We start from the raw sequence: 27,843 nt of genomic DNA on the forward strand, positions 1-27,843 counted from the left end.
TTTCTTTATCTTTCTTTTAATAAAGTTCTATTAAAACAGCATTAATAACATTTTTTTAGTTAATAAAAAGAATCTAACTAAACTATTAATTAATAAGAAAAAAGTTAAATGTTGTTCAATCTAGAATCGATAAGTCAAGGAGAGACCGAAGATAAGACAAATACAAATTCTCTTTTCTCCGGTGTGTCTTTTGAATTGCAATTGCAATTTCTCTCTCTCTCTCTCTCTCTCTCTCTCTATCTCTCTATCTCTATCTATCTTCCTAAGGTAAATGCAAAGAGGAAACAAAAGGATGATATTGCATTGGGCAGTAGGAAACGCATATCTTTCGCGATCTCTCGTCGTCTCGATAGTTTCCGAAGTCCGAGAGGTAGGACTGTCTGCGAAAAAGCAAGGGGGAAATGGAAGGGGGTAGTTCGTGGGAAGAAATTCGATATATAACTGTAAAGGAAGTGGAAAAGGAACCGAGGTGGAACCACCTACTTCCCACCCACAATCAAAAGAGGAAAGAAAGAAAGTAAGAGAAAGAGATAGTCCACGTTCAGGAGAGGATAGGAAAGTTCCTTCCGAGAGAAGAAAAGTTTTGAATATTCAATACTTTACTCGAGTAATAAAAAAAAAAAAAAGAAAGAAAAAAGAGAGAAAGAAAAGGGAAATGGAAAAAATGAAGAGAAGAAAAAAGAAGAGGAGAGAAAGAAGAAAATAAAATGATAGAAGATAGACGATCGGAGGAAGTAATTTAATATTTCGTATTTTCTTTATTTCTACGGGAAAGACTTCCAGCAAGAAGAGGTCTAAGGCTTAGTTGATTCGGCCCTTGCGGCGAATTCGCGTGACTTGTGGTTTACAGAAATTGAAGAAGAGAGAGAGAGAGAGAGAGAGAGAGATAAAAAGGAATAGTAGTAGTAGTAGTAGTAGTAGTAGTAAAAAGGTCTAAGGACTAGGAAAGTACTTTCTATTCGCGTTGCGTCTGAGGATACCCTAGCGTCACCTCTGGAACCCCTTGTCCTACCATCTACATCTTGACTACTAACACAACGAACCACCACTACCCATCTCTTCCTTCCTTTTCCCAACGTTCTTATCAAGGGAGACAGTACACTCCCTTCTCTGTACCAGGACCAGGGGTTATAGGAGGGGTGAAGAGTTTGAGTTTGAGATGGAGGTCTCCAAGAGGGTTAGATGTTTTCGATGAATCGATTCGAGGGTACTTCCGCTATGCAAACTCCTTTCCCATCGGGGAGCGGAACACTCGCTACGCCCGTTGCACACCCAGGCTCTTCCTTCCTTCTTCTTCTATCTAACATTTCGAACCCTCTTTAGGTTCAGGCCTTCAACCATCGAACATGGCGACGAGTCAACGGAGTTAAGGCGGCACCCTTAGCGACTTTCTTCTTCTTCTTCTTCTTCTTCGTACGAACCATCCTTTCCTTTTTCTCCTCTTTATTTTCTATCTTTATTTCATTTTTCGGACGCGAAACTTCCTGTAACGAGGTTGCCCTCCAATTGCTACAACCTATTCCCCGGACGTATGATCTTCCCGTCTTATCTTATTTTAAAAGAAATGTATTTACTTGGATTATACAAGTTTCTGAGTTGAATATAGACAAATTCGTTTATTTTCTAGATTTTGATTACCTTTATATAAATGTTATCAATCGTTTCTCAAGTATAGCTATCGCACCTTTTCAGGTATTAACTCTTAAGATGTAGCTATTCCGTAACTAACCTAAAGTAACGTCACACGCTGCTGATTTTCTTCGAGGTTGCAAGGAGAAACACGGAGGGTTAACTTGGTTTGAATTAATAAACGAGGCTTTGCTACTAATACTGGGCTTAACTCAGTTTAGTTTGGCGATTGAGGACTCCAGCTTCGAAGTCTAATCCGATTCTACAGATTGTGTTTACCCAAAGATATATTACAACATATATTTCTGTACATATATCAAAATCCATCGAAGAAACTAAAACTTTTAGTATCATCAATTAGTATAAACTTTAACGTAAAAAATTTGTAAAGTAGATTATCGTTGGGACCATTAAATTTCACGCGATAATATAAACGAAATAATTTAATGTTGTAGATGATAATCAAATATTGACAAAATTCGTTACAATTGTAACTTATATAATACGAGAAAACTCCCAATTAGTAATTCTTATTGGATTTCAACAAAACGAAAGTTTCCATCCAAACGTTCGTACGTTAGTTTCCTTTTGAAATTAAAGAGACTGAGAGTCTACAGGTAAAGAATACGAAGTGAAATAGAAAGAGAAAGAGAAAGAAGAAAACTCGATTTGCCGTAGAGATTGTCATCGAACTTCGATAATCTCGTTGTTTACGAACGAGTCTCTTGGCGAAGGTTTTACAATGGCTCCCATTGGTGAAATTTTATAGTATAGAAAGGATAATGGAAAGCTTGAAAAAAAAAAAAATCTTAAAACGAATCTTTTTAACAACAAAGATTCCTGAAAGAAAATCTTACAATATTTTAATGATCATTAAATAACAATTCCTCTTATTATAGAGAATATTATATAGTATTAAATTGTCTAATGTGTCGATATTATTATTTATGAAATATAATTAGTGTTTTTTCAAAGTATACTATTAATAAACGAAAGGAATAAATGTTATCAATAATAGAAATAGTTATTTTATCTGCGGTATCTCTAACAATAGCGAATCATAATATAGTCATAGTCATCGACGATATTCGCAAAACCATGTTCCCGATTTCGTAGCTTTCGTATGATGATACAATAGTATAGAAGGAGTAACATAGGAAATAGGAAGAGAAGAGGAGACGAGAAGGGATGAATCGGAGATATAGATACTGGTAATCGCGAGGGAAACCATTAAGAGCTGTTTCTGAAGCTTATCATGGTCGCACAGCAAGACTAGGATAGAAAGGAAGGGCTCGAGCTATCCAATTGTTGCGATAGCGTTTGGGATCACAGTCAAGAAACATCAGACTCGTCCGGAAACGACCTCGTCAAAGAGTTTCCTGCCCGTTTACTGTACTCCTAGCAATCCCTTTAACAACCCACCACCATCCTCAAAACAAAAATGTCTACTTAAATTATGATATCGTTATTTCAAATTATTTACAGATACTATATAGACATGTTCAATTTCTTCTTATTATTTTTCTTTCTCTTTCTCTTATTATTAGGACTCTTTGTCCTAGGAGCAATTACATTTTTTTTTACCGAGGGTAGGTTGCTAGCCTTGCCCTCGAACCCTCCTCCTTTATCTGGGCTTGGGACCAGCTAGCTAATATCTAGGTATCTAGATACTAACTAGGCGGAGTTAAAAATGTTCTTTATTCTTAAGTTTAATGAAAGCTTTGACATAATAAAAAGTTGAGAAACACTGTTGGATTAGGGGTATCGATTGTTGAAACATTTGCAAATTCCTACCCGAATCCATTTAACATTTTCTTACGAATGCATACATAAAACATACATACATCTATTCATACACAGATAAGATATCTTTTTCTATCAATCTATCTCTTTTTTTTGAACGAGGCCAACTGAAAGTTACGATATACGGAACACGGAAGGGTAGAGGATCACCGAACCATCGATTTCCGCTTTGGCCCAATAACTCTGCTTCCATTTTCACCGTTACCAACTTCCGTGGAAAGAGAACAGACAGACAGACAGACAGACAGGATAGGGACAAAAAGGGCCGGCTGGAGCTTTCTATCTTTCTATCTTTTTCTATCTTTTTCTCTCATTCTCCAGTTTCCTTTTTCAAACGGTTCGTCACGTGCCCCTGACAATGGAATCGCGTTGGTTCATGCATAAACGCGACGTAACAATAAACAGAACGGTATAAGAGCATACATAGCACGATATAGCAGAACTGAGAACAGCATAGCACACCGGATTAAAGCGAGAAAGAATGAGAGAGAGAGAGAGAGAGAGAGAGAGAGAGAGAAAGAGACAGAGACAAGAAGAGAAAGCGGTTTGCTGAGGGCCTCCAAAGGCCGTTGATAGCCGGAGGATCAGAAACCGATATGAGATTCGGGCATGTATGAATGATGTAACGTGCTGCCTATGCTACTCTGCCTCTTATGGAAAGAGAGAGAAAGAAAGAGAGATGGATGAACGAATGGATAGATAGATGAATTGAGAGAGAGAGAGAGAGAAAGAGAGAGAGGGAGCAAAAAAAATAGTAAAAGGGAAAAAGAACTTGGAAAAGGTTTACCATTCTCCTACAGACACAGCACGCGTATACTAAAATACACATATATTTATATACATACATATATACTAAAAATATAAAGAGAAAAAGAGAGAGAGAGAGAGAGAGAGAGAGAGAGAAAGTATCTGTATATTGCGATATATTGTCCATCTCTCCTGCCACTGAATCGTGGTTAGCCCTTAAAAAGTGCTTGGTCGACTGGAAATTGACGTACCATAGCCGAGACTCGAATGTATATCCGAGAAAAGTACATATATTCAGTCCACCTTATGGTCACTACTATATCCATGAATAAATCGAGATAAGCCGTGCAACACACACACACACACACATATATACAGGCAGTAAATGGTCTCATACTACTATTGCATGTCCACGGAAATCGTTAACGTAAAAATCAACGCAAAATAAAATGGAAAGAAGAAAAAAATCATACTTCTTGGATTTCTGCAAGTCACTTATTAAAATTATCCTTATTTTTTTTTATTTTTTTTCCATGAATTTTCTATTTAATTCATTGGCTTTCGTATATTCATTTACGTATATATGCACACGGTTGTTTTTTATATTTTCTGGTATCGTTGTTCATCTAATCTGTTTACACAAGCTGTGGTTTCTGAGTTAAAATTATGTAATGCGAATGTGGTAATAGGTAAATAAGCAGTATAAATAATAGCTATTTATTATTTCATATTTTCTTTCAATCATTTTACTCGAAGAATATTGACAACCGATTAAATTACCGACTTACCGATCAAATTTGCGACACTCTTTTCAAATGCAAACATATATAAAGTAACCCATAACTCAACAAACAAAACTGCATTAATACTGTAAACAGATCAAATTTACAAATACAATGCAATACGAATAAAATATTGCTTTATCAACGAAATCCCGTGTAGAAAGATTTGTAAATCAACAACTTCGTGAATTATTGCAAAATGTTTTACTCTGATCAATTAACTACTATGCTAATCAATAGAAACGTAAAAAATTGTAATATTAATTATCTTATTGGTCCCTCTGTAAATAAATGCAAGTAAACAACCCATATACGTAAATGTATATCTTGAAAAGTTCCTTAAAAGGATGAATTCGTGTCCTTATAAGTAAAAATTAACGTTGCTTATAAACTCAGGGATTACATTACGCATGAGTTCATCCATATGGGTTGTAAAACACGATTGCAAATGTTTATAAATGAATCAGTGTGACTATACTCTTTGGAACGCGAAGGTGATGGATGGATTTACTCAATCGTTTCAAATATATTGAAATCTGATACATTTTAGAACGATTTTCACTCACCAAGGTAAACGTGTATGGAAAGTGAACGTTATGAAACTACTTTACCTTATTTCTCGTAAATTACCAATGCCACTACAGTCTTGAACTCAATGTATCAACACTTTATAACCTCTCGCGAATAAGTCTCTTTCTCATCTCTATTCCTTGAGAAAAAGAAGAATGACAAAGGGTAAGGATGAGGATATTGTTAGAAGGTGTGGTAAGTTAGGTGTTTATCAACGGTTGTCGGTAGTTAATTACTTTACATGAAAGGAGTTTCCAACCCTTTTGCCGTCACTTGAGACAGTTACAGTCCCTTCGTTGTACGGTTTCTAGCTACTCACTGTCTTGAGACATGACTGTCATCCTTTCTTCCTTTATAATCCCTAATTCTAACATCCCTCTCCCTTCTCCTTTATCCTTGTCCTGTTTTGTAATCCTTGGTATCACCATGTATGTGCATTTCCTTCTGTGTCTCTCTTTTCCATACTTTTTTTACAGAATTTAAAATATCGAAATTCGTGAAAATAATACGCGTCAAATAAGCACGAAAACTTATTGCTGATAACTTAATTCATCTTACGCATATCAACGTAAAAATGAGGTTCAGCGTGCATCAGATAATGCATTAAACGTGAACTAACAAATACAAATAAACGGAATCTGATGAGCTTTTATTCCTCATCTATTTTTTATCTAGAAAAGTATAAATATTGTTTCATTTAAAAATAATCATTGCGCAATTAAAAGAATTTCATAAAAGTTATTTGTATTACTACTAGTACTACTTACAACACAACGACAAAATAAATGAATACTTTTGTTAACTCGACACATTCATTTTATCTAAATTAAGGCCAGCATTTTTGTATCCTTTTATTTGAATTTAATTGTTTTATTAAACTTATTTATCTTTCTTTTGATTTCGTTTCTGCTTACACTATTGCTATCTCTCACATTTATATTCCAAGACTTTATTTCCTTATCTTTCCAATAGACTTATAGGAAGGATGAACTTTCCACTTTAAATGGATAACACATTTAACGAATAATTAACAGCTCCAAGCTACCGGAACCGATCGTTCCATTCGTCCCAATGCATTGTTTCGTTCCAAGAGTCTTATCAAGGAGAACAATTTCCTCTTTCTATTCTAACGAAATCGAAGAAAATAAATGTTCTAGAACTTGGAATCTTTTACACATCGAATTTAAATACAAATACTTTAGGAATGGTGGAAATAAAGGAAATAACTGTTCCGATACTATTGTCTATTGACAAACAACGAATTAGGAAAGGAAAGATAAATTTGAGATTATTTTTTTAATATTACCAAAAATATAAAACCAATTCTCGGTGTATAAAAATAGTATTATTGTAATACGTGCATCAAAATGAATTACAACTAATTCAAATAGTTTATGATAAAGAGACTTTTGTAAATTATACAATCTATTAATAAAAATGTATCAAAATATATTATAAAAATAAATTTCATTCTTACGGTTCACATTATCGGACACATTGAATAATAAAAATGATTTATCGTTCATAAGAACAGAGACTTCGTTGATAAAATAATTGAATACAAAACGAGTACAGTTTGATTGCATTTAATTGATATTGTTTTTTTTTTTTTTTAGTTCGATGAGATATGAATAAAAATGATCATTACGTGTTTCTCAAATTTCATTCGATCTAATAATCTAATGCGATAAATAAGAAATTTTCAAGAAAACAAAACGAAACAACTTGCAAACGTAGACTTATCGTATGACACTTATTCTAATTTGCATATCTTACATTAATCTCTTTCACCTACTTCATATTTTTTCGTCTTGTTATTTTATTTAACGCTATCACCTTTTCCAGAAACTTCTTTCCATTATAAATCTAACCATCAAGGACAATACCATTAGAAAAACAATGACAGCAGCCGCAATTAGTATTCCTCCGTATCCTGAAACAATATTCAGAAAAAAAAAGATAAGTATTAAAATAAGAGGATAATGTTATCTCGTTATCGTGTAAATGGTTTTTCCTTTTTTAATTCAAACTATCATACGAAAACGTGACTTTGAATTATCTACGAACAATAATTGAATAAAATTCTTTTGGATAATTTTATCGATCAATTGTATTTATTGACCGTTCGTTTTATGCATGAACAGAATCTTAATGAGATGAGAAAATAATTTACTGCTCTACTAGCACAATTTTTTTCATAAAAATTTGATAAAAAGTATTGTTGATTATTATCTAAAATAAGAACCTATTAAAAATAGATTTATCGAATCAATTGAACCAGAAATAATTTTATTTCATTGGTTATAATATCTAAGTTCATACATGTCACGTAGTATTGATAAAATAAAATCATGACGATAATAAGATTAAATGCACATAAGTTATTACAAAATGAATTCTATAGAATAATTTACACGTATTAAGATTTGCAATAAAGTTTCATCAAGTTAAATTGAAGAAAATTCATTGGACTAGTCGATAAGATAAATTTCATATTGAACGAAATTATAGAAAAAAAGAAAAGAAAGATCCAACTCACTTCTAGAGTTTCGTTGAACCTGTTTGCCGTTGGGAGGATTATCGGTGAAATTCGAAGAACGATGGTGGCCTATGATGGATCGAGGAGAGCCAAACTTAAAAAACCGGTAAGGCGTTAAAGATAGGCTTGGGGTGGGGTGATCGAGGGAGGAAGGGTTTTCGATTCGGTTGGTCGTTGTTGTGAGTGGTTGCTGGAGGGAGGATATTGCTTGTACTGGTAATGTTGATGCTAGTGATTGTGATTGCGATAGTGGTAGTGGTAGCGGTAATGGTAGTGGTAGTGGAAGAGGTACGGTGGGTGGCGATGCTTGAGTTAGGGGTAGTGTCTGGAAGGGCGCCAAAGGCGGCTCTGTTATGCAGGGTTGCGTTGCGTGCACGGAATACGGGATGTGGGTCGAGAAGACGAACGGCCAGCCGACGTGATCCGGTGGCACAATCGCACTGTAAGGCGGTGGATCCTCCTCGTTCTCGTCTATGTCGCTGACGACGATCGATGGAAGAGTTGCTGAAGAGCTGACATCGTGACTCGAACCATCAACGATCCCGATTGGACAACCACCACCACCACCACCCCCCTTTCGATTCGATTTCTCATAACTTACTACACTTTTACAATTATCTTGTTGATATCTTTGTTGTTGACGTCTATGGTTGTGGTGATTATGATGTGGATGATGGTGATGATAATAATGATTATGATTATACCTTTGATTTGATTCGTCTGATGGTACTGAACAACATGCGATACGAGGATCGTTCCGATTTTCTAATAAATTATCATTTTCTGTACATTCCGGTGCATCTGAAATAATAAAATATTTTTTATAGATATTAACAAGGAAAAATGATACAGATAAATATTTCAAAAATTTCAAACTATGCATCAAATCTTTGAAAAAAAAAAAAAACTATAATATTACTAAACTATTTATCTGATAAATTACATTAGTTATTTTCTACAATTAAGATGATCACTTAAGTAATTATGCTGTGGTAAACAAAATAAAACTATGAACCTTGATGCAAAACAAAAAACATCCTTAACAAATTGTATATTCCTTTAAGTTTGAATAACGTTTGAATATGAAAGAACAGCTAACATAAGATATGGAATAATGTTGAAGAAATTTGCAATGCACGTACTGCTTGCAATACACCTTTTGATTAAAAACATCCTAATTTACATCGATTAAATACATAAAGAATAGATAATTAATGATATTTACACCATCTACCATTAACTATATTTAAATTTGCTTAATTAATTGAACAAATTATGAAACCTTAGGTAACACTAATTAGATTGTATCCATCTTTTAGAAAAATAAAATCAAATCATATGAAATGTTTAATTTAAAAACACTTAAAACTAATAGCTAAATTGCGTTACGAAACTTTCAAAGGAATAAAATATTCGTAAATGCCACACACACAGATGGATAATAATTATTCACAGTAATGAATCTATCTGAATCAATAGTCACGTATAATATTGATTATAGCCTATGAATACGAAAACAATAATATTTATACAGTTGGTATTTAAAACACGAAAAAGATATACCTGTTTTAAGATTCATCGTTGACACGAAGAAGCAATAACAATTTGATATGCCATTTATGCTTTTAATGTGAATTCACGATTGAAAACTGCGTATATAAATTTATTTAAGGTAGTGTTAATACAATGTCAGGGTCAATAAATTTGTATAGTGTATTACCACGTTTATACTTTGACTCATGAACGATTAAAAAAACCTTGAAATCACTTTCGTAACATAAGAGAGAACAAATAAATCTATTTTTTGTATTTAACTAAATAAATATTTTATTAAATATTGATGATATTTATTGGAAGATATCGAATAAGCTTATCATTATTCTAAACATAAATAATGGTTTAATTAATCGATTGTGCAATTATCAAAGAGTTTCATATAAATATATAAATAACCACCTAATAAGTATCTATTTTCCGGAGATAATGTCAAGATGAATAGAGAATAGTTTTTTCGCCTATCGTTAGACGATAATCGGATTAGAAAGATAACAAATGTCTCGAGAATGAAAAAAGGGAGGAAAAAAAGGCAATTGAAAGGAAACCGTTGGGAAAGAAAAATTCAGACGAAATTTTTGTCGTCCGACAAGCAGTTAAAATAATAATAGTAGTAGTAGTAGTAGTAGTAGTAGTAAGTTGGTTGGCATTTTGCAGCTGAATATATCTCGAAGGAAAACGAGTATTCTTGGGAGTTGCGTCTTAGCTTAACGACTGAACGAACACTCGTAACAGAAAGATAAAGGCCTTTCACCGTGGCTATGTGAGAGCGAGAAACACTGTGAGCAGAATTTCTGTTCTACACTTCGAAATTACGACAGATGAGTGCGCCCAATTCAATAGGAATTTCACTGCCTTGCATTCTAACTTGGTTAGAAAGTAAAACGTCACAAGTGTCATTAGAAATTAGAAAATGAGTATAAACGACGAGAGGGGCGGGCAGGGCAGGGCGGGGGGGGGGGCGGTGATTGGAGGAGACAGAGGAAAGAAAGAAAGATAAGAAGATTAAATAAAGGTAAAAAGTAAAAGATAAGAATTAATAATAAACACACTCTAATATATCGATCGATGATAAACACAGCAACGATAATAAACGTAGTCGAACACTTTGATCGAAGATGTAAGATGATAAATTCAAAAAATTCCCGCCGCGAAGCAAAAACGAGTTTCAAACACACGTACAAGGTGACAAATATATCAACTATCAACTATAAATCGTAATTACAAGCATTTCATATAAATTATACAAATCATATAAATCATATAAATGATAAAAAAAAAAAGAAAGAACAAAACAGTTTTTTTTTTTTATGCATGTTTGAATTGTACCTTTGTCAACGTCGCGCGACATTTCTTGAATCTACGAGAACGCGCGTACGGTTGGCGCGCCGACGAAAAGCAAGACTCGACTAAAGCGAATATCCTCGGAACGTGTATGCATGAGTTGTCTCAACAGAAAAAGAGAGAGAGAGAGAGAGAGAGAGAGAGAAAGAGAGATGGTACAAGATAGAAAAAGAAATTGTGTAGGACGTCATAGAACGCTCGCGAACGAAACACTTCAATAGCAATGTGTTGGAATAATCATGTCGATAAGAATTCAATCAAATTGGATAATATTTAAAAATAATATTATTGTGTCCATTTAACATTTTATACTATATTATAAATCAACGTTTAAGAGATAGATGATCTTCAATCTTGATTAATAATATCTCGCATCTCATTTATTCAAAGTCGAAGAAGACTTAATGGAAGAATAAACTGATCCTATCACTATTTTATTATAATATACTTAAGTTGGATGGTCAATACTATCAATCAATCTTAATGTTTGAATGATGATACTATATTTTTTACATTACAAAATAAACAATTATTTAACAACTAGAATTGGTCTGGCCATCTTGGTACACGTTTAACATCAACAATAAATTATCTCTCTCTGAAATTTTTTTAGTTTTAGAATATCTTTTGATTCATCAGTTCTAAAAATATGTTTGTCTTAGAATTGACAGTAACAGTTATGTGTTAATAATCGTAACTCAAATGATAGTAAAACAAAAAGCAATGATAACAATAAAATTTAAGATAATAGTACATTAATAATATAGGAAGAAAACAGTAAGTTATACAATAATTATAAAATTTATCATTTTTCTCATTACTATATATCTATAATTGATAACTATTACGCAGTTTATTTCCCTTCTTCTTAACTTTCATTAAATACTGTTTATCTTTCCGTTCAATACAATATATGTTACTGAAATATAAGATGATACGTTATCTTTCCAAATACATTGAAAAATAAAACATACATCCAAGACAATTTGTAATATGTTACAAATTATATTTATAATGTATATTTAAAGACGAAATTTACAATTGATATCACGTATTGGCTAAAAATAATCTGAAATGATATAAAAAAGAAAAGAAATATTTTCATTCAAATAATAAATTTATAAATAATGTCACCTAAAAAATGCAGACGTGTCACGAATGTTCACACTCGAGTCAGGTTGATTCGAATAAACAATAATACTTACAATATGTTACTAACATAGATTGTTATCGTTCTCGAAAATTTTTAATTCTCTTTCTTCCTGCTGAAAAAAAAAAATTGTAATTCAAGGTCCGTCTTTTTAAATCGTCCTATTTTGATCACTCACTGTTAAATATTCCAAATAAATGAAACAAACGGATGGACAATCTAAATAAACAAAGATAATCTAAACAAATCACGTACAAATAAATATTTCGTAAGCGTCGATACAAAAAATAATCGATCGAATTTTATAAATTCTTAAAGTTATAACATTGAGAAATGCTCAAGAACCTCACGTAGCTTCGATTACGAAAGAACCAGTAACGCGATTTCGCTTTCTCATTTATGGAAGCTTGTTTCTTACCTAATTTTAAATCGTTAATTATGTATTCCATTACGTCGTTAAAAGAATAAAAAAATAATCGTTTTAAATACATGTATATATTTATATATGTATGCATATTTACTCTAAGGGCATTGACATTACATTCACATATATACATACAAACATATATATTTGTAATAGACCAATTAATAAATATATAACACAAGTATTATTACATCGATCAAATAAAAGAATGAAAAATGACGTAAATTTTTCGTAAAAGAGAAAGAGCAAGAGCAAGAGTATAAGATATAGAGAGGAGGAGAAGGAGGAGGAGGAGGAGGAGAGGTTTGGGACGAGGGAAAGGTACAAAGTATAACGTCGTTACGCGATATGCGACCTGCACATAAACGTTAAATCCTGTTTAACGCTTTAAGTACGACGCGTCTGCAAAATCATGTTTGATATCGTCGACGTATCGAGAATATTAATCGAACCTGACAAAAAGGCTCGCTCGCTCATGCGCACGACAATTTACAATCATTCTAGTTACAAGTATGGCAAGAGAAGACAAAAAATATAATAGATACGTAAATAGGTCATGTTTTTTAATTTTCCGTATGATTTCACTCGTTCACCGAGTTTACGTTCATGCTAAACGTGAGATATTGCAGATCAAGACTGCGTCTCTAGATATATACGCGTATGTGTGTATGTATGTATGTATGGATGTGAATATCTCCTTGATACAATGATTATCTTTCTTCGTTTTTCACCATGTTTTTTGCTATTACTTGTCCTTCCTTCCTATACTCGAGCGTGTTACGTGTTTAGCATACTTCGCGATCATGCGTCGCCGTGGGATACGTTGCTTCTACAATTTCCGTATAGTTCGTCTTCCCACAGATGTTAGTATGTGCAAAAGCGTATATTTGCTATGTACTGAACTATTCTGATCTCGAAGTTACATTGTAGTAATTTTTTCTTCTTCTTCTTCTTTTTTCTATTCTTTTCCACGTGAAGAAGTCAATAAACTTTTTCAAATAAAATTGTACAAATTTCTTGTCATTCCTATTTTTATTATACTTAGCGTTCTTCGCAAAAAAATCAATTAATCAATGAAGAACTACGATCTATAATGAAAATTTATTACACTGGTAATGAAAAAAAAAGCGAGAGAATAGTATAAAATTACAAGATTTTATTCTAAGATAACATTTTTAAGATTGTTAATTTATACAAGTATGTGTTAATTTATTTGATTATCACCATACAATACACGCCTTGGTTGAAAACTCATTTCAATAATATTAGGTGAAAGATATGGAAATTATTAACGGGATAATATTACGTCAAATAGAGAATGGTGAGAAATTTTGACATACTTTTTCAAAATAACAACGAACGTGTTGTCCAATTCAACCGAAAACATTTTTGAAATAAATTTATTATAAAATGAATACCTAATGAGTATTTTAACTAACATAAACGAAACAAATATGAGTTTGTTATTTCCGCTATCGTGTGGATTAATTGTAATAAAGTTAATTTTGTATTTCAACACTTTATAATTCGAGAGAACAAATTATTTCGTGTGTTTACTTTTACAGCGTTTAACTGGCGAGCAACGAGAGAAATTTTCTTTTTTTTTGTTTTTTTTTTTTACCACGTCGCTGAACAGATTTTCTGTACAAGGCTGTGACAATTTGAGAAACAACAAGTATATAAAACTAGCTTACAATTAGTTAAATAAAACTTTTCAAATGTTATATGACTTTTAACAACGTCGCCTGTGTATGTCACGAAATTGTAACAAATATTCTGGAACGTGTATGTTAATATTTGAAAAATGTAATCCTAAAATAAAAGAAAGAAAAAAAAACAATATTTCAAACTAAACAGATTTTGTAAAAAGGAAAAAATGAAAAAAGGAGATACAATGTTTTCGTTATTAAGACATTTTCCGTTATAATACCGTCTATACTTTATCATACAAAGTATCGTTAAAGTTATGATCATGAAGGTGATGTTTAATCTCGCAGGAGTTGCTTGCGGACGATCTCGTCTATCCCGTTTACTGCGACTGTTGTACCTTTAGAGGTAGATACGTGTATTAGGGTACTATACACGTAGGTGAAGAAAAGGGGAAACGCACTTTCCCGGAACGTCGGCTATAAAGGTGGGTTATTGCTGAGCGTTCTACGACTCCTGAGTCTACGTGAAACTGCTCTCAGGGCACATTCGCATCCTCTCTTTCTTTCTTTCTTTCATTCTTTCTTTCTTATTTTCCTGCATTCCACACTACGAACGCCTAACAGTAGTATAAGAAACTATATACATGTATTGGTAGGTACCTATAATGTATCTACTCCGAGCACCATTTTTCCTCAGCTAGTGGAAAGCGACTGTTAAATTTTAAATTCGCATCTGTACCTTTCTACCATCTTAGTTCACATTTCTACGACCTCGATTTTTCGATGATCGAAGCATATCCTTTTTTTTATTATCCACACGAGAAACTTAATATTTCTATATGGATCCGAAGAATTTCGAGAGAACTTTGAAACGGATCTCTATAACACACACACATTTCTTTCAATATAATACAAATTTCCCACGAATATTCTTTAATACAAAATAATGACAAATATGTATTTGTAATGCTTGTTTGTTTGTCTCGAATAGGTATTTTTCTAAAATTGAATAAATGATACGGATATTACAAATAATCGAAGAATTTTTATTCGAATAATTATTATTTTGTCTACTATTTCTATATTTCAAATGTTAATCTATAATTTTTATTATTATACTTAATGATTGGCGCTGTCAATGTTACAGTTCAACTGATAGAAATAAAGAAAATGCAGAATAAATAGATTTATTAGAAAAAAATTTAAATACTAAAGCAAAGTTTAACATTGATAAGAAGACTGATGACAATTTTTATTCAGGAATAATGCATTCAAGTATGGAAACAATATATGTAAAATAAATAATTTATAAAATAAAAACGTAATATATGTATGTGTATCTATAATTAATATTAATTATGAGATAATTATGTATATATATATATATATATGTAATATATTACATTAGAATATGGTGTACATGCTTACCTTTATACGATGAGGATAAAAACTCCATGAAATTGTCTTCCGAATTACTCAAAGAATAGCAGTTTGGTATTGCCTCGATCATCGTTCGAACGTAACTGACTTTTTGTAAACAATGAATCTTCTTCTATACTTTGATCACGAACTTATTGACAATAAGAAAATTTTCCTAAAAGATCGCACACAGACGACCTTGTTTATATATTTCATGTTGCCATTGAATTTATAATATGGAATTTGAATATTGTACATAAATAATGTTGATAATTGTAGTAAAAATTTTGTAGAAAACAATTTGAACACTTTATATATATATATATATATATATATACTTTTGACTAAGATTCGTCAGAAGTTTAAAGAGAAAGTCAATGGAATATTGATTAAGTCTGCGTGATATAACAGTGCAAAGAATAACGGTCCTCGAATTATGTAAGACTAGTTTCTTTTAAAAGATTCTTTTAAAAGAATAAACATTATTTAAAGATAAGTCATTAGCAATGAACGAATCAATACTTCTCCATATTGATAAGAAAATATCATATACTGCGTTGATTAATGTTTAAACAACAATTTGTTTTCTATCTAAAATAAAAGAAACAACAATAAACTTATGAGAAAAAAAGAATCTTTAATAAGCTACGATTGAAATACTGTATTTTGTATTTTTGACAAATCTTTTATATTCTTTTACGAACAGGTAGAATATATTCGCCAAATTTCGCATTCACGTGAAACAATTCGTTGACGTCATTCTTGACCTTCTTGAAAAAAAGCCTTCAAAAATTGACAAACTTCGAAAAAAAAAAGAAAAAAGAGGGAAACGAAAAAAGACAGATAAAGAGAGTTCCTTTTTTTCTTGTTCTTTGTTCTTTAAGAAATAATAGGAAAAAAATAGAAAAAAAAGTATATCTCCATCTCTACGTGATTAGAAAAAAATTATCAGATTAATGTTTACCTCGAGTCATATTAATTGAAATTCCCTGTTCCAATGAATATTTCATTTTATTCGATATCTTAGCATTTTCGTATTTCTTATTCGAACTTCCTTATATTTTATCTGAACGGTAAATTACCGACTACGAGGGAGTAATTGTTGAGCGTTAAACCACCGCGAAACTTAATTACGCTCGAACAAAGCGAACCGCGAAGTAAATAAGAAGGACCGGCGTCAACGTACCAAACCTGCCAACGACGAATTTCTCTTCTCAGTCGCTACGCTACGATTTTCATCCTTTGACAAAGTTTTCCTACTCTACGAAGAAAATTCAGAGAAAGAAAATGTATTTTCCGTGGTAGACTGAAAGATAAGAAAGAATGAAAGTGTGAGAGAGAGAGAATGTATTTTCCATAGTACATTGGAAAATACAAAAAAAAAAAAAAAAAAGAAAGGAAGAAAAAGGTGAGAAAGAAAGTGTGAAAAAAGAAAAAGAGAGAGAGAGAGAGAGAAGAAGAACGAATAATATTTTCTATGGTACACTGTAAGATGAGGAACATAGAAAAAAAAAGAGAGAGAGAGAGAGAGGGAGAGAAAGTGCACTTTCCATGGTACACAGTAAGATGAGAAGAAGAAGAGGAAGACAGATAACAGAGAAGGAGAGAAGCGGGGCCTTTTTCTATGGTGAATTGCAAAATGAGGTAAAAAGAAAAAAAGAGTCTTTCTCATGGTACACTGTAAGATGAAGAAGAGAAAAGAAGAAAGAAATAATAAAAGTTAAAAAGAGATGAAGAATATTTACTATAGAACACATAATAAAATGGAAAAGAGAGAAAAAGAGGTTTTTACATGATACAGTAAAAGATAGGAAGAGAATATTTGTCATGGTGGTACAGTAAAATGAGATACTGCAAAAAGAGAGAGAGAGAGAAAAAGTATTTTTCATATTAGACTGTAAGATGAGAAAAAAAAAAAACAAGAAAAAGATCAAGAAAAAGAGGGATTATTTGCCATAGAACATTGTAAACTAAAAAGTAAGGAGAGAGAGAGAGAGAGAGAAGAAGAAGAAGAATTTTGCATGCTATACTGTAAAGTGAGAAAGAGAACGAAAGAATGAGAGAAAAAAAGAATATTTGTTATAGTACAGTTTAAAATGAGTATGAGAAAGAGAGAGAGAGAGAGAGAGAGAGAGCGAATATTTTTCATGGTAAACTAAAATGAGAGAGAACGACTATTTTCTATGGTACATTGTAAAATGAGAAGGATAGAGAGAGAGAGAGAGAGTATTTTCCATGATACACTGAAAATGAGAAATAGAGAGGGGGAGAAAGGAGAGAGAGAGAGAGAGAGAAAGAAACGTCATACTCCTACTTCAGTCAGTCTGTATTTGCACGGAAGTTCTACGAGCTATGAAATTTCGATGCGACAATGGTCGCACCGCTTGCTTCTCAGAGTTTAAATAGTTTCACGATTCGAGTTTAGAACCAGTCGTAAACTAGACGAGATCTATGTGTTCGAGGAAAATTAAATATTGAACTTATATGGGATAATGACGTCATGGTCAAACCAGAGAAAAAACATCTACTCGCAACTTTTTCCAACCATTAAATATATCCTATTCATAAGTACAATTTTAATTATTATGAAAATATTTGTGTTATTATTTCATAGATATTATTATTATATATATATATATATATATATATATATATATATATATATATAAAAATGTTGAAGAATTTTGGAATCATGATCATTTACAAAGGAGAAACGTCATAACATTGAATAAAAAAAAGAAAATAAAAGAAAAGTTAGAGCAATCGGCAAGATCGACGAGAAATTTTTCGCCTCGTACGATTCCAACACTATTTCTAGGAAAATTAACGGGTGGTCCGAGAGTTTTAATCGTCGGGAATTAAGCGCGCCGGAACGTAATTACGGACGGAACAAAAGTGGCCAAAAGGGAGAAGGGGAAAGAGAAGGGAAAAGGGAAGGGGCTATTTCACCGTCGAAATAAATACGAAAATATAATGGGACGAATTTGTCGCTTTTACTCGTTGTTGGGGAGAACACGAAGGCGTACCGGAGCGTGCGTTGAGTTGCGTTGCGTTGCATTGCGTTGCATTGCGTTGCATTGCGTTGCGTTTCGCATCCGTTATCGAGTAAAACCGTGTCTCGTCTATCGTGACTACTGCGACCGAAACCACTGGCATTGTTGCAATTTAAAAGTCCATTCGTTTTCGTATAACGTCGCAAATAACGAGAAAAGCATAGTGGATTTGGACGATACAGCTTCCATCTTCCTATTTCTTCTTTAATACGATCATTTTCGTTTCCCTACAATGAAAGAGAAAAAGGGATTATGCAAAATTAAATAATCAAATCTGTAAAAAGGAACAATTCATTCCCGTGTACTATTTACAGTGGATTTTCATTTCTGCGATAGCTTTTTATTTGACTACTATTTTAATACCTAAAAATAGAGTTGTAAAAAACAAACTTGAAAAAAAAACAGAAAGAAAGAAAATTCTGCCTCACGAAGCAGATGAAATTATATGGATAAGTCCAACAAACAAAAAATTAAAACAAAACCTATTCATTATTTATTATGTGTTAATCTACATAATATCCATAAAAGTCAAAGCTAACAAACATGATTGCACGTTGTATTTCTTCTCTATGTACCATCATTTCAACCCATTTAAACGTCATTTATAAATGACGTTAATAATATCTCCAATACTTTTTGTTTCCTCCCTTTTTAACTGTGGATGACGTGTAAATTCGTATCAGAGTACTGTAAATCCAATATAATTAAATTTCAACTTAATACGACACTCATTTTTGCAATCCGAATATTCACACATTTTTTGGATTCGTATGTATTAATAATGATAAACAGGAAGTTAAATAAAATTTTGTATAACACTGTAATAAACGTCATTCAAAATTTCATAAATGCAATCACGCAATCTGAATATTTTTGTAAAAATAAAATTTCCGTAATTTCTTTCATTACATAACCAAATTTCACTTTTTTTTTTTTAAGTAAAACAGCAGACCACCTTGAAGAATTAAATAAAATATAACTTTAACTTACGTAATAACAAAGATAAATAAAAAAAAAGAAATATCATTCCTAGAATGAATCTGTATATTCAAAAGAATGTGAAAGGTAACGTCAAGATGTTTTTTTTTTCCTAAGATAAAATAAATAGAAGTATTACTTATTTATTTAAAAAATGCACTGTCTACTAGGAAGACAGTAAAGTTCTAAGTCTAACACGTAAAGGAATTTTACTAAATAATTTCAACGTTTTTTTTTTTACACACCTCATCAATTTTGTCCCATTAAATCCACAAGACAATTTGATTGCATCCAACACTTGGAAGTTTCTCAAAGTTTATTACACACACACACACACACACACTACCGATACGTTTATGTAATCCATTAGGTCATTGAAAATCTCTCTTCCTCCATCTTTCTCTTTCTGTTAATATTTTTCTTTTATGGTCATCCAACTCTCATAATTCAACGTTAGCTATTATAGTTGTATGATTATCAATGATCTGTAAATCATACTGTGATCTTTTCTCTTAGTCTCAACTAGAAAGATAGAAATAGAAATAAATATGCGCATAAATTATACTTCTATTCTTTTTCATCAGTTCTATATGAAACTTGAAAGTATATAAATGTACGTATGAATGTATGAATTTATTTACAGCGTAAGATGAGTATTTAAAGAAGAAAAAAAAAGGATAAATTTAAAATAGCAAAAAAAAAAAAAAAAACAACTGTAAGGTCGATCGGATTTATGAGTATTTTTTTTATTCTTCAAGAACGTTATAAAACTTATTTGTTAGCCTTGATTATAAATGTAGTATATATAGTAATGCTTTATCACGCATGCATCTATGAAAATAAAAATTGTTTATTAGGTATAGTGCAATTATACACGAGTATAATTAATATCATTTTTTTTTTTTTAACAGAAGAAGGTTAATGGTGGTTTGATTGGCATGTCAAATTTTTTTACTTGTAACAAAAAATATCTTAAGAAATATTAAGAAAGATTAGGATCCAAGGTTAGAAAGATTCGCAAGGACAATACTTATAAGAATTATTTCGCAAGAATAATTTAAATAAAACAGAATGAAAGAATGATGTAGCCACAATGAAATAGGGTTCAACAAACATACCATGGTTAGTAATGAGAAATGACACGTATAATTATAGACAGGTAAAAATGATTTCTTTCTGAGAAGATCACGTGCCTGACGGTGAAAGTAAATTCGTGAGAAATCAAGACAAAACTGCAAAAACTGTCTCTGTAATTATAACAAATCTTTTATGATGGCACAACAACGTTGCATTTTTACAACAACAACAAAAAAGAATCAGTAATAATTGCCATTTATTTATTCGTTAGATTTATTACGCATAGGAGAGCTGAAAAGTTTAGAGTCTAACAAGTGGGAATGACTGTAAAAGAGTTATATCTTTTCAAATGTGTAAATTAAAATATTTGAAGTTATTTATAATAAATTTCTATGAAAAAATTATTAAATTATGTTCTTGTAATAATAATAATAATAATTTTGTTGAAATATAAGATAATATCTATTTGAAGTATCTATTGTATTCTCAACATTGACATCGAATCTTGTTAGGTTCATCACGATTGTACTATGAGCATATGTTATGTGCTTACTCGTCTAGTGTATCACTATGCATATGCATACATATATATACAAGTATGTATACATAAATCTATAGATATATAGGTTTAGGTACATACATGGGAGAAATTACCTTACATGTCAGATTGTCGTCTTGCTTCCTCACGAATGATAACCACCTTTGCTTCTTGAAATTATGCGCTGTGAATATTTAGGACTATGAGTTATGACCTTTGACAGTTTCGAAATGGTTCTAACTGAACGCAGCTGCATCGTAAAATATTCGGTCACTGTATCAAACGTTCAATGAATTCGACTTTATCGTAAACAATATTTATGTTAGAAAAATAAATGAGATTGTTTTTTTTTTTTAATTGTTGGTATAATGGGATAGTGTTTTAAAATTTGAACATTTTTAAGCACGATCATTAATCAAAGCAAACTAAAAGCCCTGACATTATTTTTCAAATTAAAAATTCTTTTTAGAGATCTTTTGAAATTGACATAGAAGATTTTGTATAAAAAGCTAATACATTTTTTTTCTGAACAGTTTGTACTGAATACATACATAATTCATATACTTATGCAACACTTTTGTAAAAAGTGTTTTTCTATTGCTCGAGACTAGTAGTAGCAGCTCACTTGAAATATAAAAAAAATTGTTTCGTTAAGAGAACATTTACGTGATTGGATGGTTATAGATAAATGAATGAAAAATATAACAAATTTTCATGAGAACGACTATTGAAATTGGAAACAAAAGTTGAGAGGTAGAAGCCGAATAAGCGAATAGGAAATCCGATATTGTTTGTCATTGGAAGCGATATAGAAGAAATACAAGCTCGGAAATGAAACGGGGGGGGGAAGGGTGTGTGTATTTTCGAAATCATTTTCATTTATCTTTTGTGCATTGTTATTGATTCACTTGCAAACTGGGAATAATAAAGATTATATACCCCAATGTATTTTTCTTTAAAGACAATAATTATTGTATCGATGGATGCACGATTATTTGAATAAAAATTGTAGATAAAAAATATAGGTATACTTGTTGATTTCTATTGATTAAGTTCTTTTTTTTTATGGAACCACGTCAGAAGAGTCGAGTTGGCGCCGAAAACATTGATTAAATCCTCCACGCCGACCTATTTTTCCTTTCGTTACAGTTTTCAACCCCGTACGCGTTGAATTATAGTCCTTTATTGCAAGTACGTGCCAACTTTTTGCCAAAGTATTGAAAATATATATTTTATACTTCCTATCGACTAAAAAAGTATTACCATTTTTTTTTTCTTTTATTTGTAAAATTACCAATGACAAAATTGCATCTGTAGTTGTCATCTAAAATTAATTGAAATGTTTTATAAAAAAAAGTTCGGTATTATAATTATTGAAAAATCCTTTTTAGATTTGATAGAAAGATTAAACGATTTTGCAATCAACGAAATAACTAACACTGATTGCATAAAAAACAAAAAAGGAAATACGAATAAAATAAAATAAAGATTTGATAGAAGTGTCTTAGACAGAAATGGATGATAAAAAGGGATCGTCGTGTAAGTTTTATTGCTAAAGCAGCTGGCACCTGTCGGATTCGTTTATCCAATGTCACAGCAACTCGCCGATAATCCGTACAAGACACAGCCAGTGTACAATCTGTCTTGTGTGTTTCCAACCGATAGTTTGTTCAATCAACTATACGATATCTTCTGGTATAAAAAAAAAAAAAAAAAAAAAAAACACGTGTACGATTTTTTAATTGCAACCAAAACAAAAAATTATTCTAAAAATTCCACATCGCATATTTTCCTTTTTCTTTTTACATAATTAATTCGCTAGTTCTATCGATTGTCATATGAATCGTTATCATCAGATAATTTATCTTAATTATTCGAGAGAACATTTTCGAACTATAGATAAGAATACGATGAAATATTAGATGAAGTATACAAAAAATACAACACACTCGTTGATAAAAAAAAAAAAATAGGAATAATTTGTTCGTTAAAATAAAATTCATAAAAGATTGAAATTTCCCGCGCTATGATCGAATTTGTTCGTTCGATTGATCGTTATTGCACGTTGCCAACTTTATCTTTGGTATATGTTTTATAACATTCAACTAGTCGCGAGCAGTTATACGTATGAACGTGTTGCTTAACAGTCGATAGCTTGTGCTGAGGTGTATCGAAGTCACGCGTTATGAAAAACGAGGACGTAAGCTATTTTATTCCATTATCTATTATTTTATACATATTTCATGATTAACACGAACGAAATGTTAAACCACTAAATATATACAATACAAGATACTTATTAAAAATAAATAAATGTTTTACGCGAGTCAATAAATTTTGTTCTTTTTTAGAAATTTACGTGCAGTTAAAAGAATTCGATTAAGACTCTTATCTCGCGTCAGACGATAAGACACTTTTTTTCTTTCTATCAAAGCGTTCGTATACCTTCCTTTTTCCAATTAATGTAAGTCACCAATATAATTACATATAAAATGAAATACACTAAACTCGTTTTTTTGTACGTACATTTTGAAAAAAAAAATTCCTTTTACAAATATCGCGACAGCAATAAATCGCTGATAGTAAAAAAAAAAATGAATACGAGAATTTTCAAACTCATTGCATATTACATAAATGATTCGTAGTTTTCCTGGAAAAATTATATTACTAAACAATCTGAACAATTTTCAAGAGTTACGTCAGATTACAATGATTATTATTCTTTAGTAAAATCGGTTTTTCCCTAACATTTTCTTCTTTTTCTACATACGTTTAAAGTTTATTACAACGAATGAATGAAATTAAATAATTTAAACTATTCATTGAAATCGATGTTGCAAACTGGACATATTTTTGTTTAATGTAAATAATTCGATGATAAGGCAGAAAAAAAGAAGATAGTACGATAATTTTGATATGATAATATGAATGTGATAATACGATTGCCAATTTCCTGCAATAATCCATTTGTATTGACCACTTCGATATTTTTAAAAATATCTTTTTGATACCACATCATCGATTTAACAAAAAAACAAAAAAAGTAAAACAATATTAAACGGATAGGAAACTTATCCAGTATCTTATTTATTCAGATAGTCGATTGATTATGTTTTATAGTTCACAATATTGATATCGTATTCCTATTGAGTAAGTTCTCGGATCATAAGATAAAAACATCTAATCCTATTTTTAATATCCTATACTTCAAACAAAGTATAATATCACCATTTGACGTCACTTATTGTTAGCTGAGAATATTTGCATTGAAACTATTTTTTAATCATTTTATTTCTTATTATATAAATATGGGTTAGAAATAATAAAATCAATATAATTTTTCTTATATTCTCAATCTAATGAATTATTAATTTTTACCTATGAAATCTATACAGTTTGTCTGTAAAAAAAAAAAAAAAAAACAACTTTCGTATCTTGAAGCAATTAATGTTAAATCAAATTCTAAGGATTCTTAACAAGATTCTGTATATTATACAGTATTAACAAATTTCCATCTCTTATTATATGATGAATGAATAAATAATTAATTTTTTTTTCCTGATAACAAATTGCAGCTAACCAAATACTTCATAAATATATGAACTAAAAAGATACCGAAAGAAAGATGCATTATCAACCACCAATATCAACGATAAGTACAGCGGCACCGCCGTCCTACTCGGAAGCAATTACCCAACAGCCTCCTTCGAAAAATAATTTTCCTCTTCCTCCATTTGGTACACACACTTATGAAACACACGTACAACCAGGAATAGGAGGACAGTATCCAACGACAAGTAATTATCAAGGATACAATGTATCTCAACCGCCATACAATCCTACGTATATGTCAATGGAAACGAATCCACCGCAAGCGTGTATTGTGACCAATACAGTTGTACATCGTAAAAATAGAAATGGTAATTAATTTTATTTTTTCCTATTTCAATATTCTACAAGATGATTTCATTTTAAGCATCCAAATCTAGACTGTTTGTTTCTATCTAAAGAAAATACTTATACGTGCTCTATTTATATTCTAGGTAAGTGAAATTTATGTATCAAAGTAAATAATCAAATTTCATTTTTTACCAGTGGCTTGTTCCTCTTGCGTGAAGATACTTTTATTTTCAATAATAATAGTCAGCATCACGAGTTACTTGTTGAAAGTGATTATCGCAAGTATAATGAATTGAATGCATTTACTCCAAGGACCACACAATTGGAATTAAAATGACAATGGACAATCAAATAAGTTCAGTATTAAACAATGCACTTTTATGAGTAAGTAACTCCATAAAGTTGCATTTAATCATCATTTTAATTTCTCATATTCGCAGTTCTAGATAATCATAGTTTCCTTCTTTTTTTTCTATACGATAAAAATTATGTATGTATGATATATAATTTTTAATTAACTTAATAATATTGAAGATGAAATATTGTTAAAAGTATGATTAAGATAATATATGCGTGTACATATTATATTTTTAAGTAGTTAACTAAAACTATTGTATTAGGAGACATTTAATTTAATTTGATTAAATTTAATTTTATTTTAACAAATACAGCTTTATTCGTAAAATTCTGCGTTTAACATTTGAACATAAGCAAAATGGTAATAAATGGAATTATTTAAAAAAGAATACTCATAAAACTGTATATAGAAGTTTATGTCAAGAAACGAAAAATACTCGAATGAAATTTAGTTATTGAAAAATGACCAATACAATTGGTAAACTGAAATCGTATAACTATACTTAATAGCGATAATATTTCGCAGCATGGTAGAACGTCGCGTGCACGCATGAAAAGAAGTGAACGAGAATAAAAGATATATGGATATATTGCTAGCTTTTATTATTGAAGCAATAAAACCCTTCTAACTGAGTAATAATTTCAGAGTTGAGAGAACCGTTCAGCTTCAGAAGGCACTTTTGGTATAATATCTTTGTATGCGTGTGAGTGAACCTTCATTTGAAACATCTAACTGCGATGCTTTGTACCAATAAGCTTTCGAATACTGAAATCCTCTTGGAATATAATCGGTCTTACATTTTCACTAACGTATTTTATTTTACACACTGTGACACATGTTTCTGACTAATGTTCACTTCCTTTTTATGTCTTGCACTGCTACGTTTCTTTTTACATTGCTAAATCGATACGATTATAACGAATAGTAGTATAGTTTGTTTCAAAGATACAAGTATCGATAAAAAGAAATATCCTGAAATTTGATCTATCCTTTTTTCCAACATATCAAATTGACCTACGAGATGGAAATATTTTTGAAACAAAATTGCATTATTTCTATTTTATTTACTTGAAATATTTGATTTATTTAAATAATGGAATATAAGTTGAATGAATAACATAATCAGTCAATCGCGTTGATGGTATCGTAGGAAATAGGCAAGAACATCGTTAGCTCACCGATGACACTGCCAAATCCATGAAACAGCGAACGAATTTACCAACGGATATCCGATCGGACATTGACGCTAACGAGATTTTCTCTTGTCGACTTGTAGGTGAGAGTATACGCCTTGAAAAATATATACCGATAGCGTTGCATTTTCACATTTTCACGAGGAAATCCGGTGACGAGGGAAATCAAATCTTTCGTTCAAACGAAAGAGGGACCCTTCTCAAGCATTCCCTTTTTCTTTTTTTTTCCTTAACTATAGATAGTAGATAGTACCTTACAGAATAAAAATTCAAAAATTACAAAAACTAAAGAATAATAAAACAATTATTCATGATTTATTTTAAAACTTATTAAAAAAAAAATGGACCAAAAGTTCTTAAATGATATTAAAGATCAATTACACTTTCTCAAAACTTTAGAAGATTACAATCGCACTTGTAATTTTACAATCGAGCCAAGTACTTTAACTAGAAAGAAGAATAATTAATTTTTTATAATCATGTAGGAACTTTTGAGACCCCGACCCTTTCTTTATTATAATTTAAACTTGACAAAAATGAATTTTTTATGATACGAGCTAATCATTAATAATCTTTTGATAAGATACTGAAATAAGAATGAAAAAAAATGCTGATGTACGACAGTGTGATTTGAGAGTTACATGATATTTTATAGAGGATTAAATTTACATGCACCTGAAATGAAATGCCTCATTTTATCACGTACAGTTACTTCTAAAAATATTTCAATACTTTATTTTGTTAATATGAAAAAACAAATTAGATATTTGGTTACTAAAATGAATAAATGATTCATTGGTAAAACCAAGGACAATTTCTTTCTTAAACGACGAAAATATGAGATCAAAAATTGACTTCAAACTGTAGTGTCTGAATATTTTTGAAAGTCACTGTATATTCGAAGTACGTGAAGATAAAAGAAAAACCATCTTCATTGGTTCTTGCACCTACGTACATAGATATCAGGATTTGGAAAGATAACGCGACAGACACTATGAGCTTAACGTTTTTGTCCAACCTTTTTTCCGATAATTAATGTTCGTTCACGTTCTAGGACCAAACGAAAAGAAGGAAAAGGTTTTTGGAGACATGAGAATAGTAGAAGAGAAGGTAGATCAGATTAATGGTCGTTTTAC

At 31.1% G+C, this 27,843-nt stretch overlaps 2 protein-coding genes across 5 annotated transcripts; one reads left to right on the plus strand and one right to left on the minus strand.

The window, feature by feature from the left end:
- Nucleotides 1-7,127: 7,127 nt before the first annotated feature.
- On the minus strand, nt 7,128-11,108 carry LOC107069367 (uncharacterized). 2 transcript variants are annotated; one of them, XM_015326623.2, is made up of 3 exons: nt 10,954-11,108; nt 8,071-8,871; nt 7,128-7,464 (listed from the first exon to the last, which is right to left on the minus strand). In XM_015326623.2, exons 1-3 carry the CDS (start codon nt 10,973-10,975, stop codon nt 7,364-7,366), a joined length of 924 nt encoding a protein of 307 aa, XP_015182109.2. In that variant the 5' UTR covers nt 10,976-11,108; the 3' UTR covers nt 7,128-7,363. The 2 variants fall into 2 exon arrangements, with proteins under 2 accessions (XP_015182109.2, XP_015182110.2); XM_015326624.2 differs by lacking the exon at nt 10,954-11,108 and adding an exon at nt 9,634-9,841.
- On the plus strand, nt 9,963-27,369 carry LOC107069368 (uncharacterized). Of its 3 annotated transcripts, none has more exons than XM_015326627.2 (3): nt 9,963-10,639; nt 24,832-25,176; nt 25,352-27,365. In XM_015326627.2, exons 2-3 carry the CDS (start codon nt 24,882-24,884, stop codon nt 25,450-25,452), a joined length of 396 nt encoding a protein of 131 aa, XP_015182113.1. In that variant the 5' UTR covers nt 9,963-10,639; nt 24,832-24,881; the 3' UTR covers nt 25,453-27,365. The 3 variants fall into 3 exon arrangements, with proteins under 3 accessions (XP_015182113.1, XP_015182114.1, XP_015182112.1); XM_015326628.2 differs by lacking the exon at nt 9,963-10,639 and adding an exon at nt 23,222-23,456 and having other exon boundaries at nt 25,300-27,369; XM_015326626.2 differs by lacking the exon at nt 9,963-10,639 and adding an exon at nt 23,235-23,456 and having other exon boundaries at nt 25,352-27,362.
- Nucleotides 27,370-27,843: the final 474 nt, after the last annotated feature.

Source organism: Polistes dominula, unplaced genomic scaffold (genome assembly GCF_049000335.1).
Source record: "Polistes dominula isolate Pdom_NZ unplaced genomic scaffold, Pdom_raw_medaka contig_49, whole genome shotgun sequence".
NCBI lineage: Eukaryota > Metazoa > Arthropoda > Insecta > Hymenoptera > Vespidae > Polistes > Polistes dominula.

Bases quoted from the DNA above. Each gene is read 5' to 3' on its own strand.
- LOC107069367 (XM_015326623.2), bottom strand. From the start codon at position 10,975: ATGTCGCGCGACGTTGACAAAG. The intron at 8,872-10,953 runs GTACAATTCAAA...TTATTATTTCAG, and splicing joins GTCGCGCGACGTTGACAAAG to ATGCACCGGAATGTACAGAA. The intron at 7,465-8,070 runs GTGAGTTGGATC...ATATTGTTTCAG, and splicing joins GGTTCAACGAAACTCTAGAA to GATACGGAGGAATACTAATT.
- LOC107069368 (XM_015326627.2), top strand. From the start codon at position 24,882: ATGCATTATCAACCACCAATATCAACGATAAGTACAGCGGCACCGCCG. The intron at 25,177-25,351 runs GTAATTAATTTT...ATTTTTTACCAG, and splicing joins ACATCGTAAAAATAGAAATG to TGGCTTGTTCCTCTTGCGTG.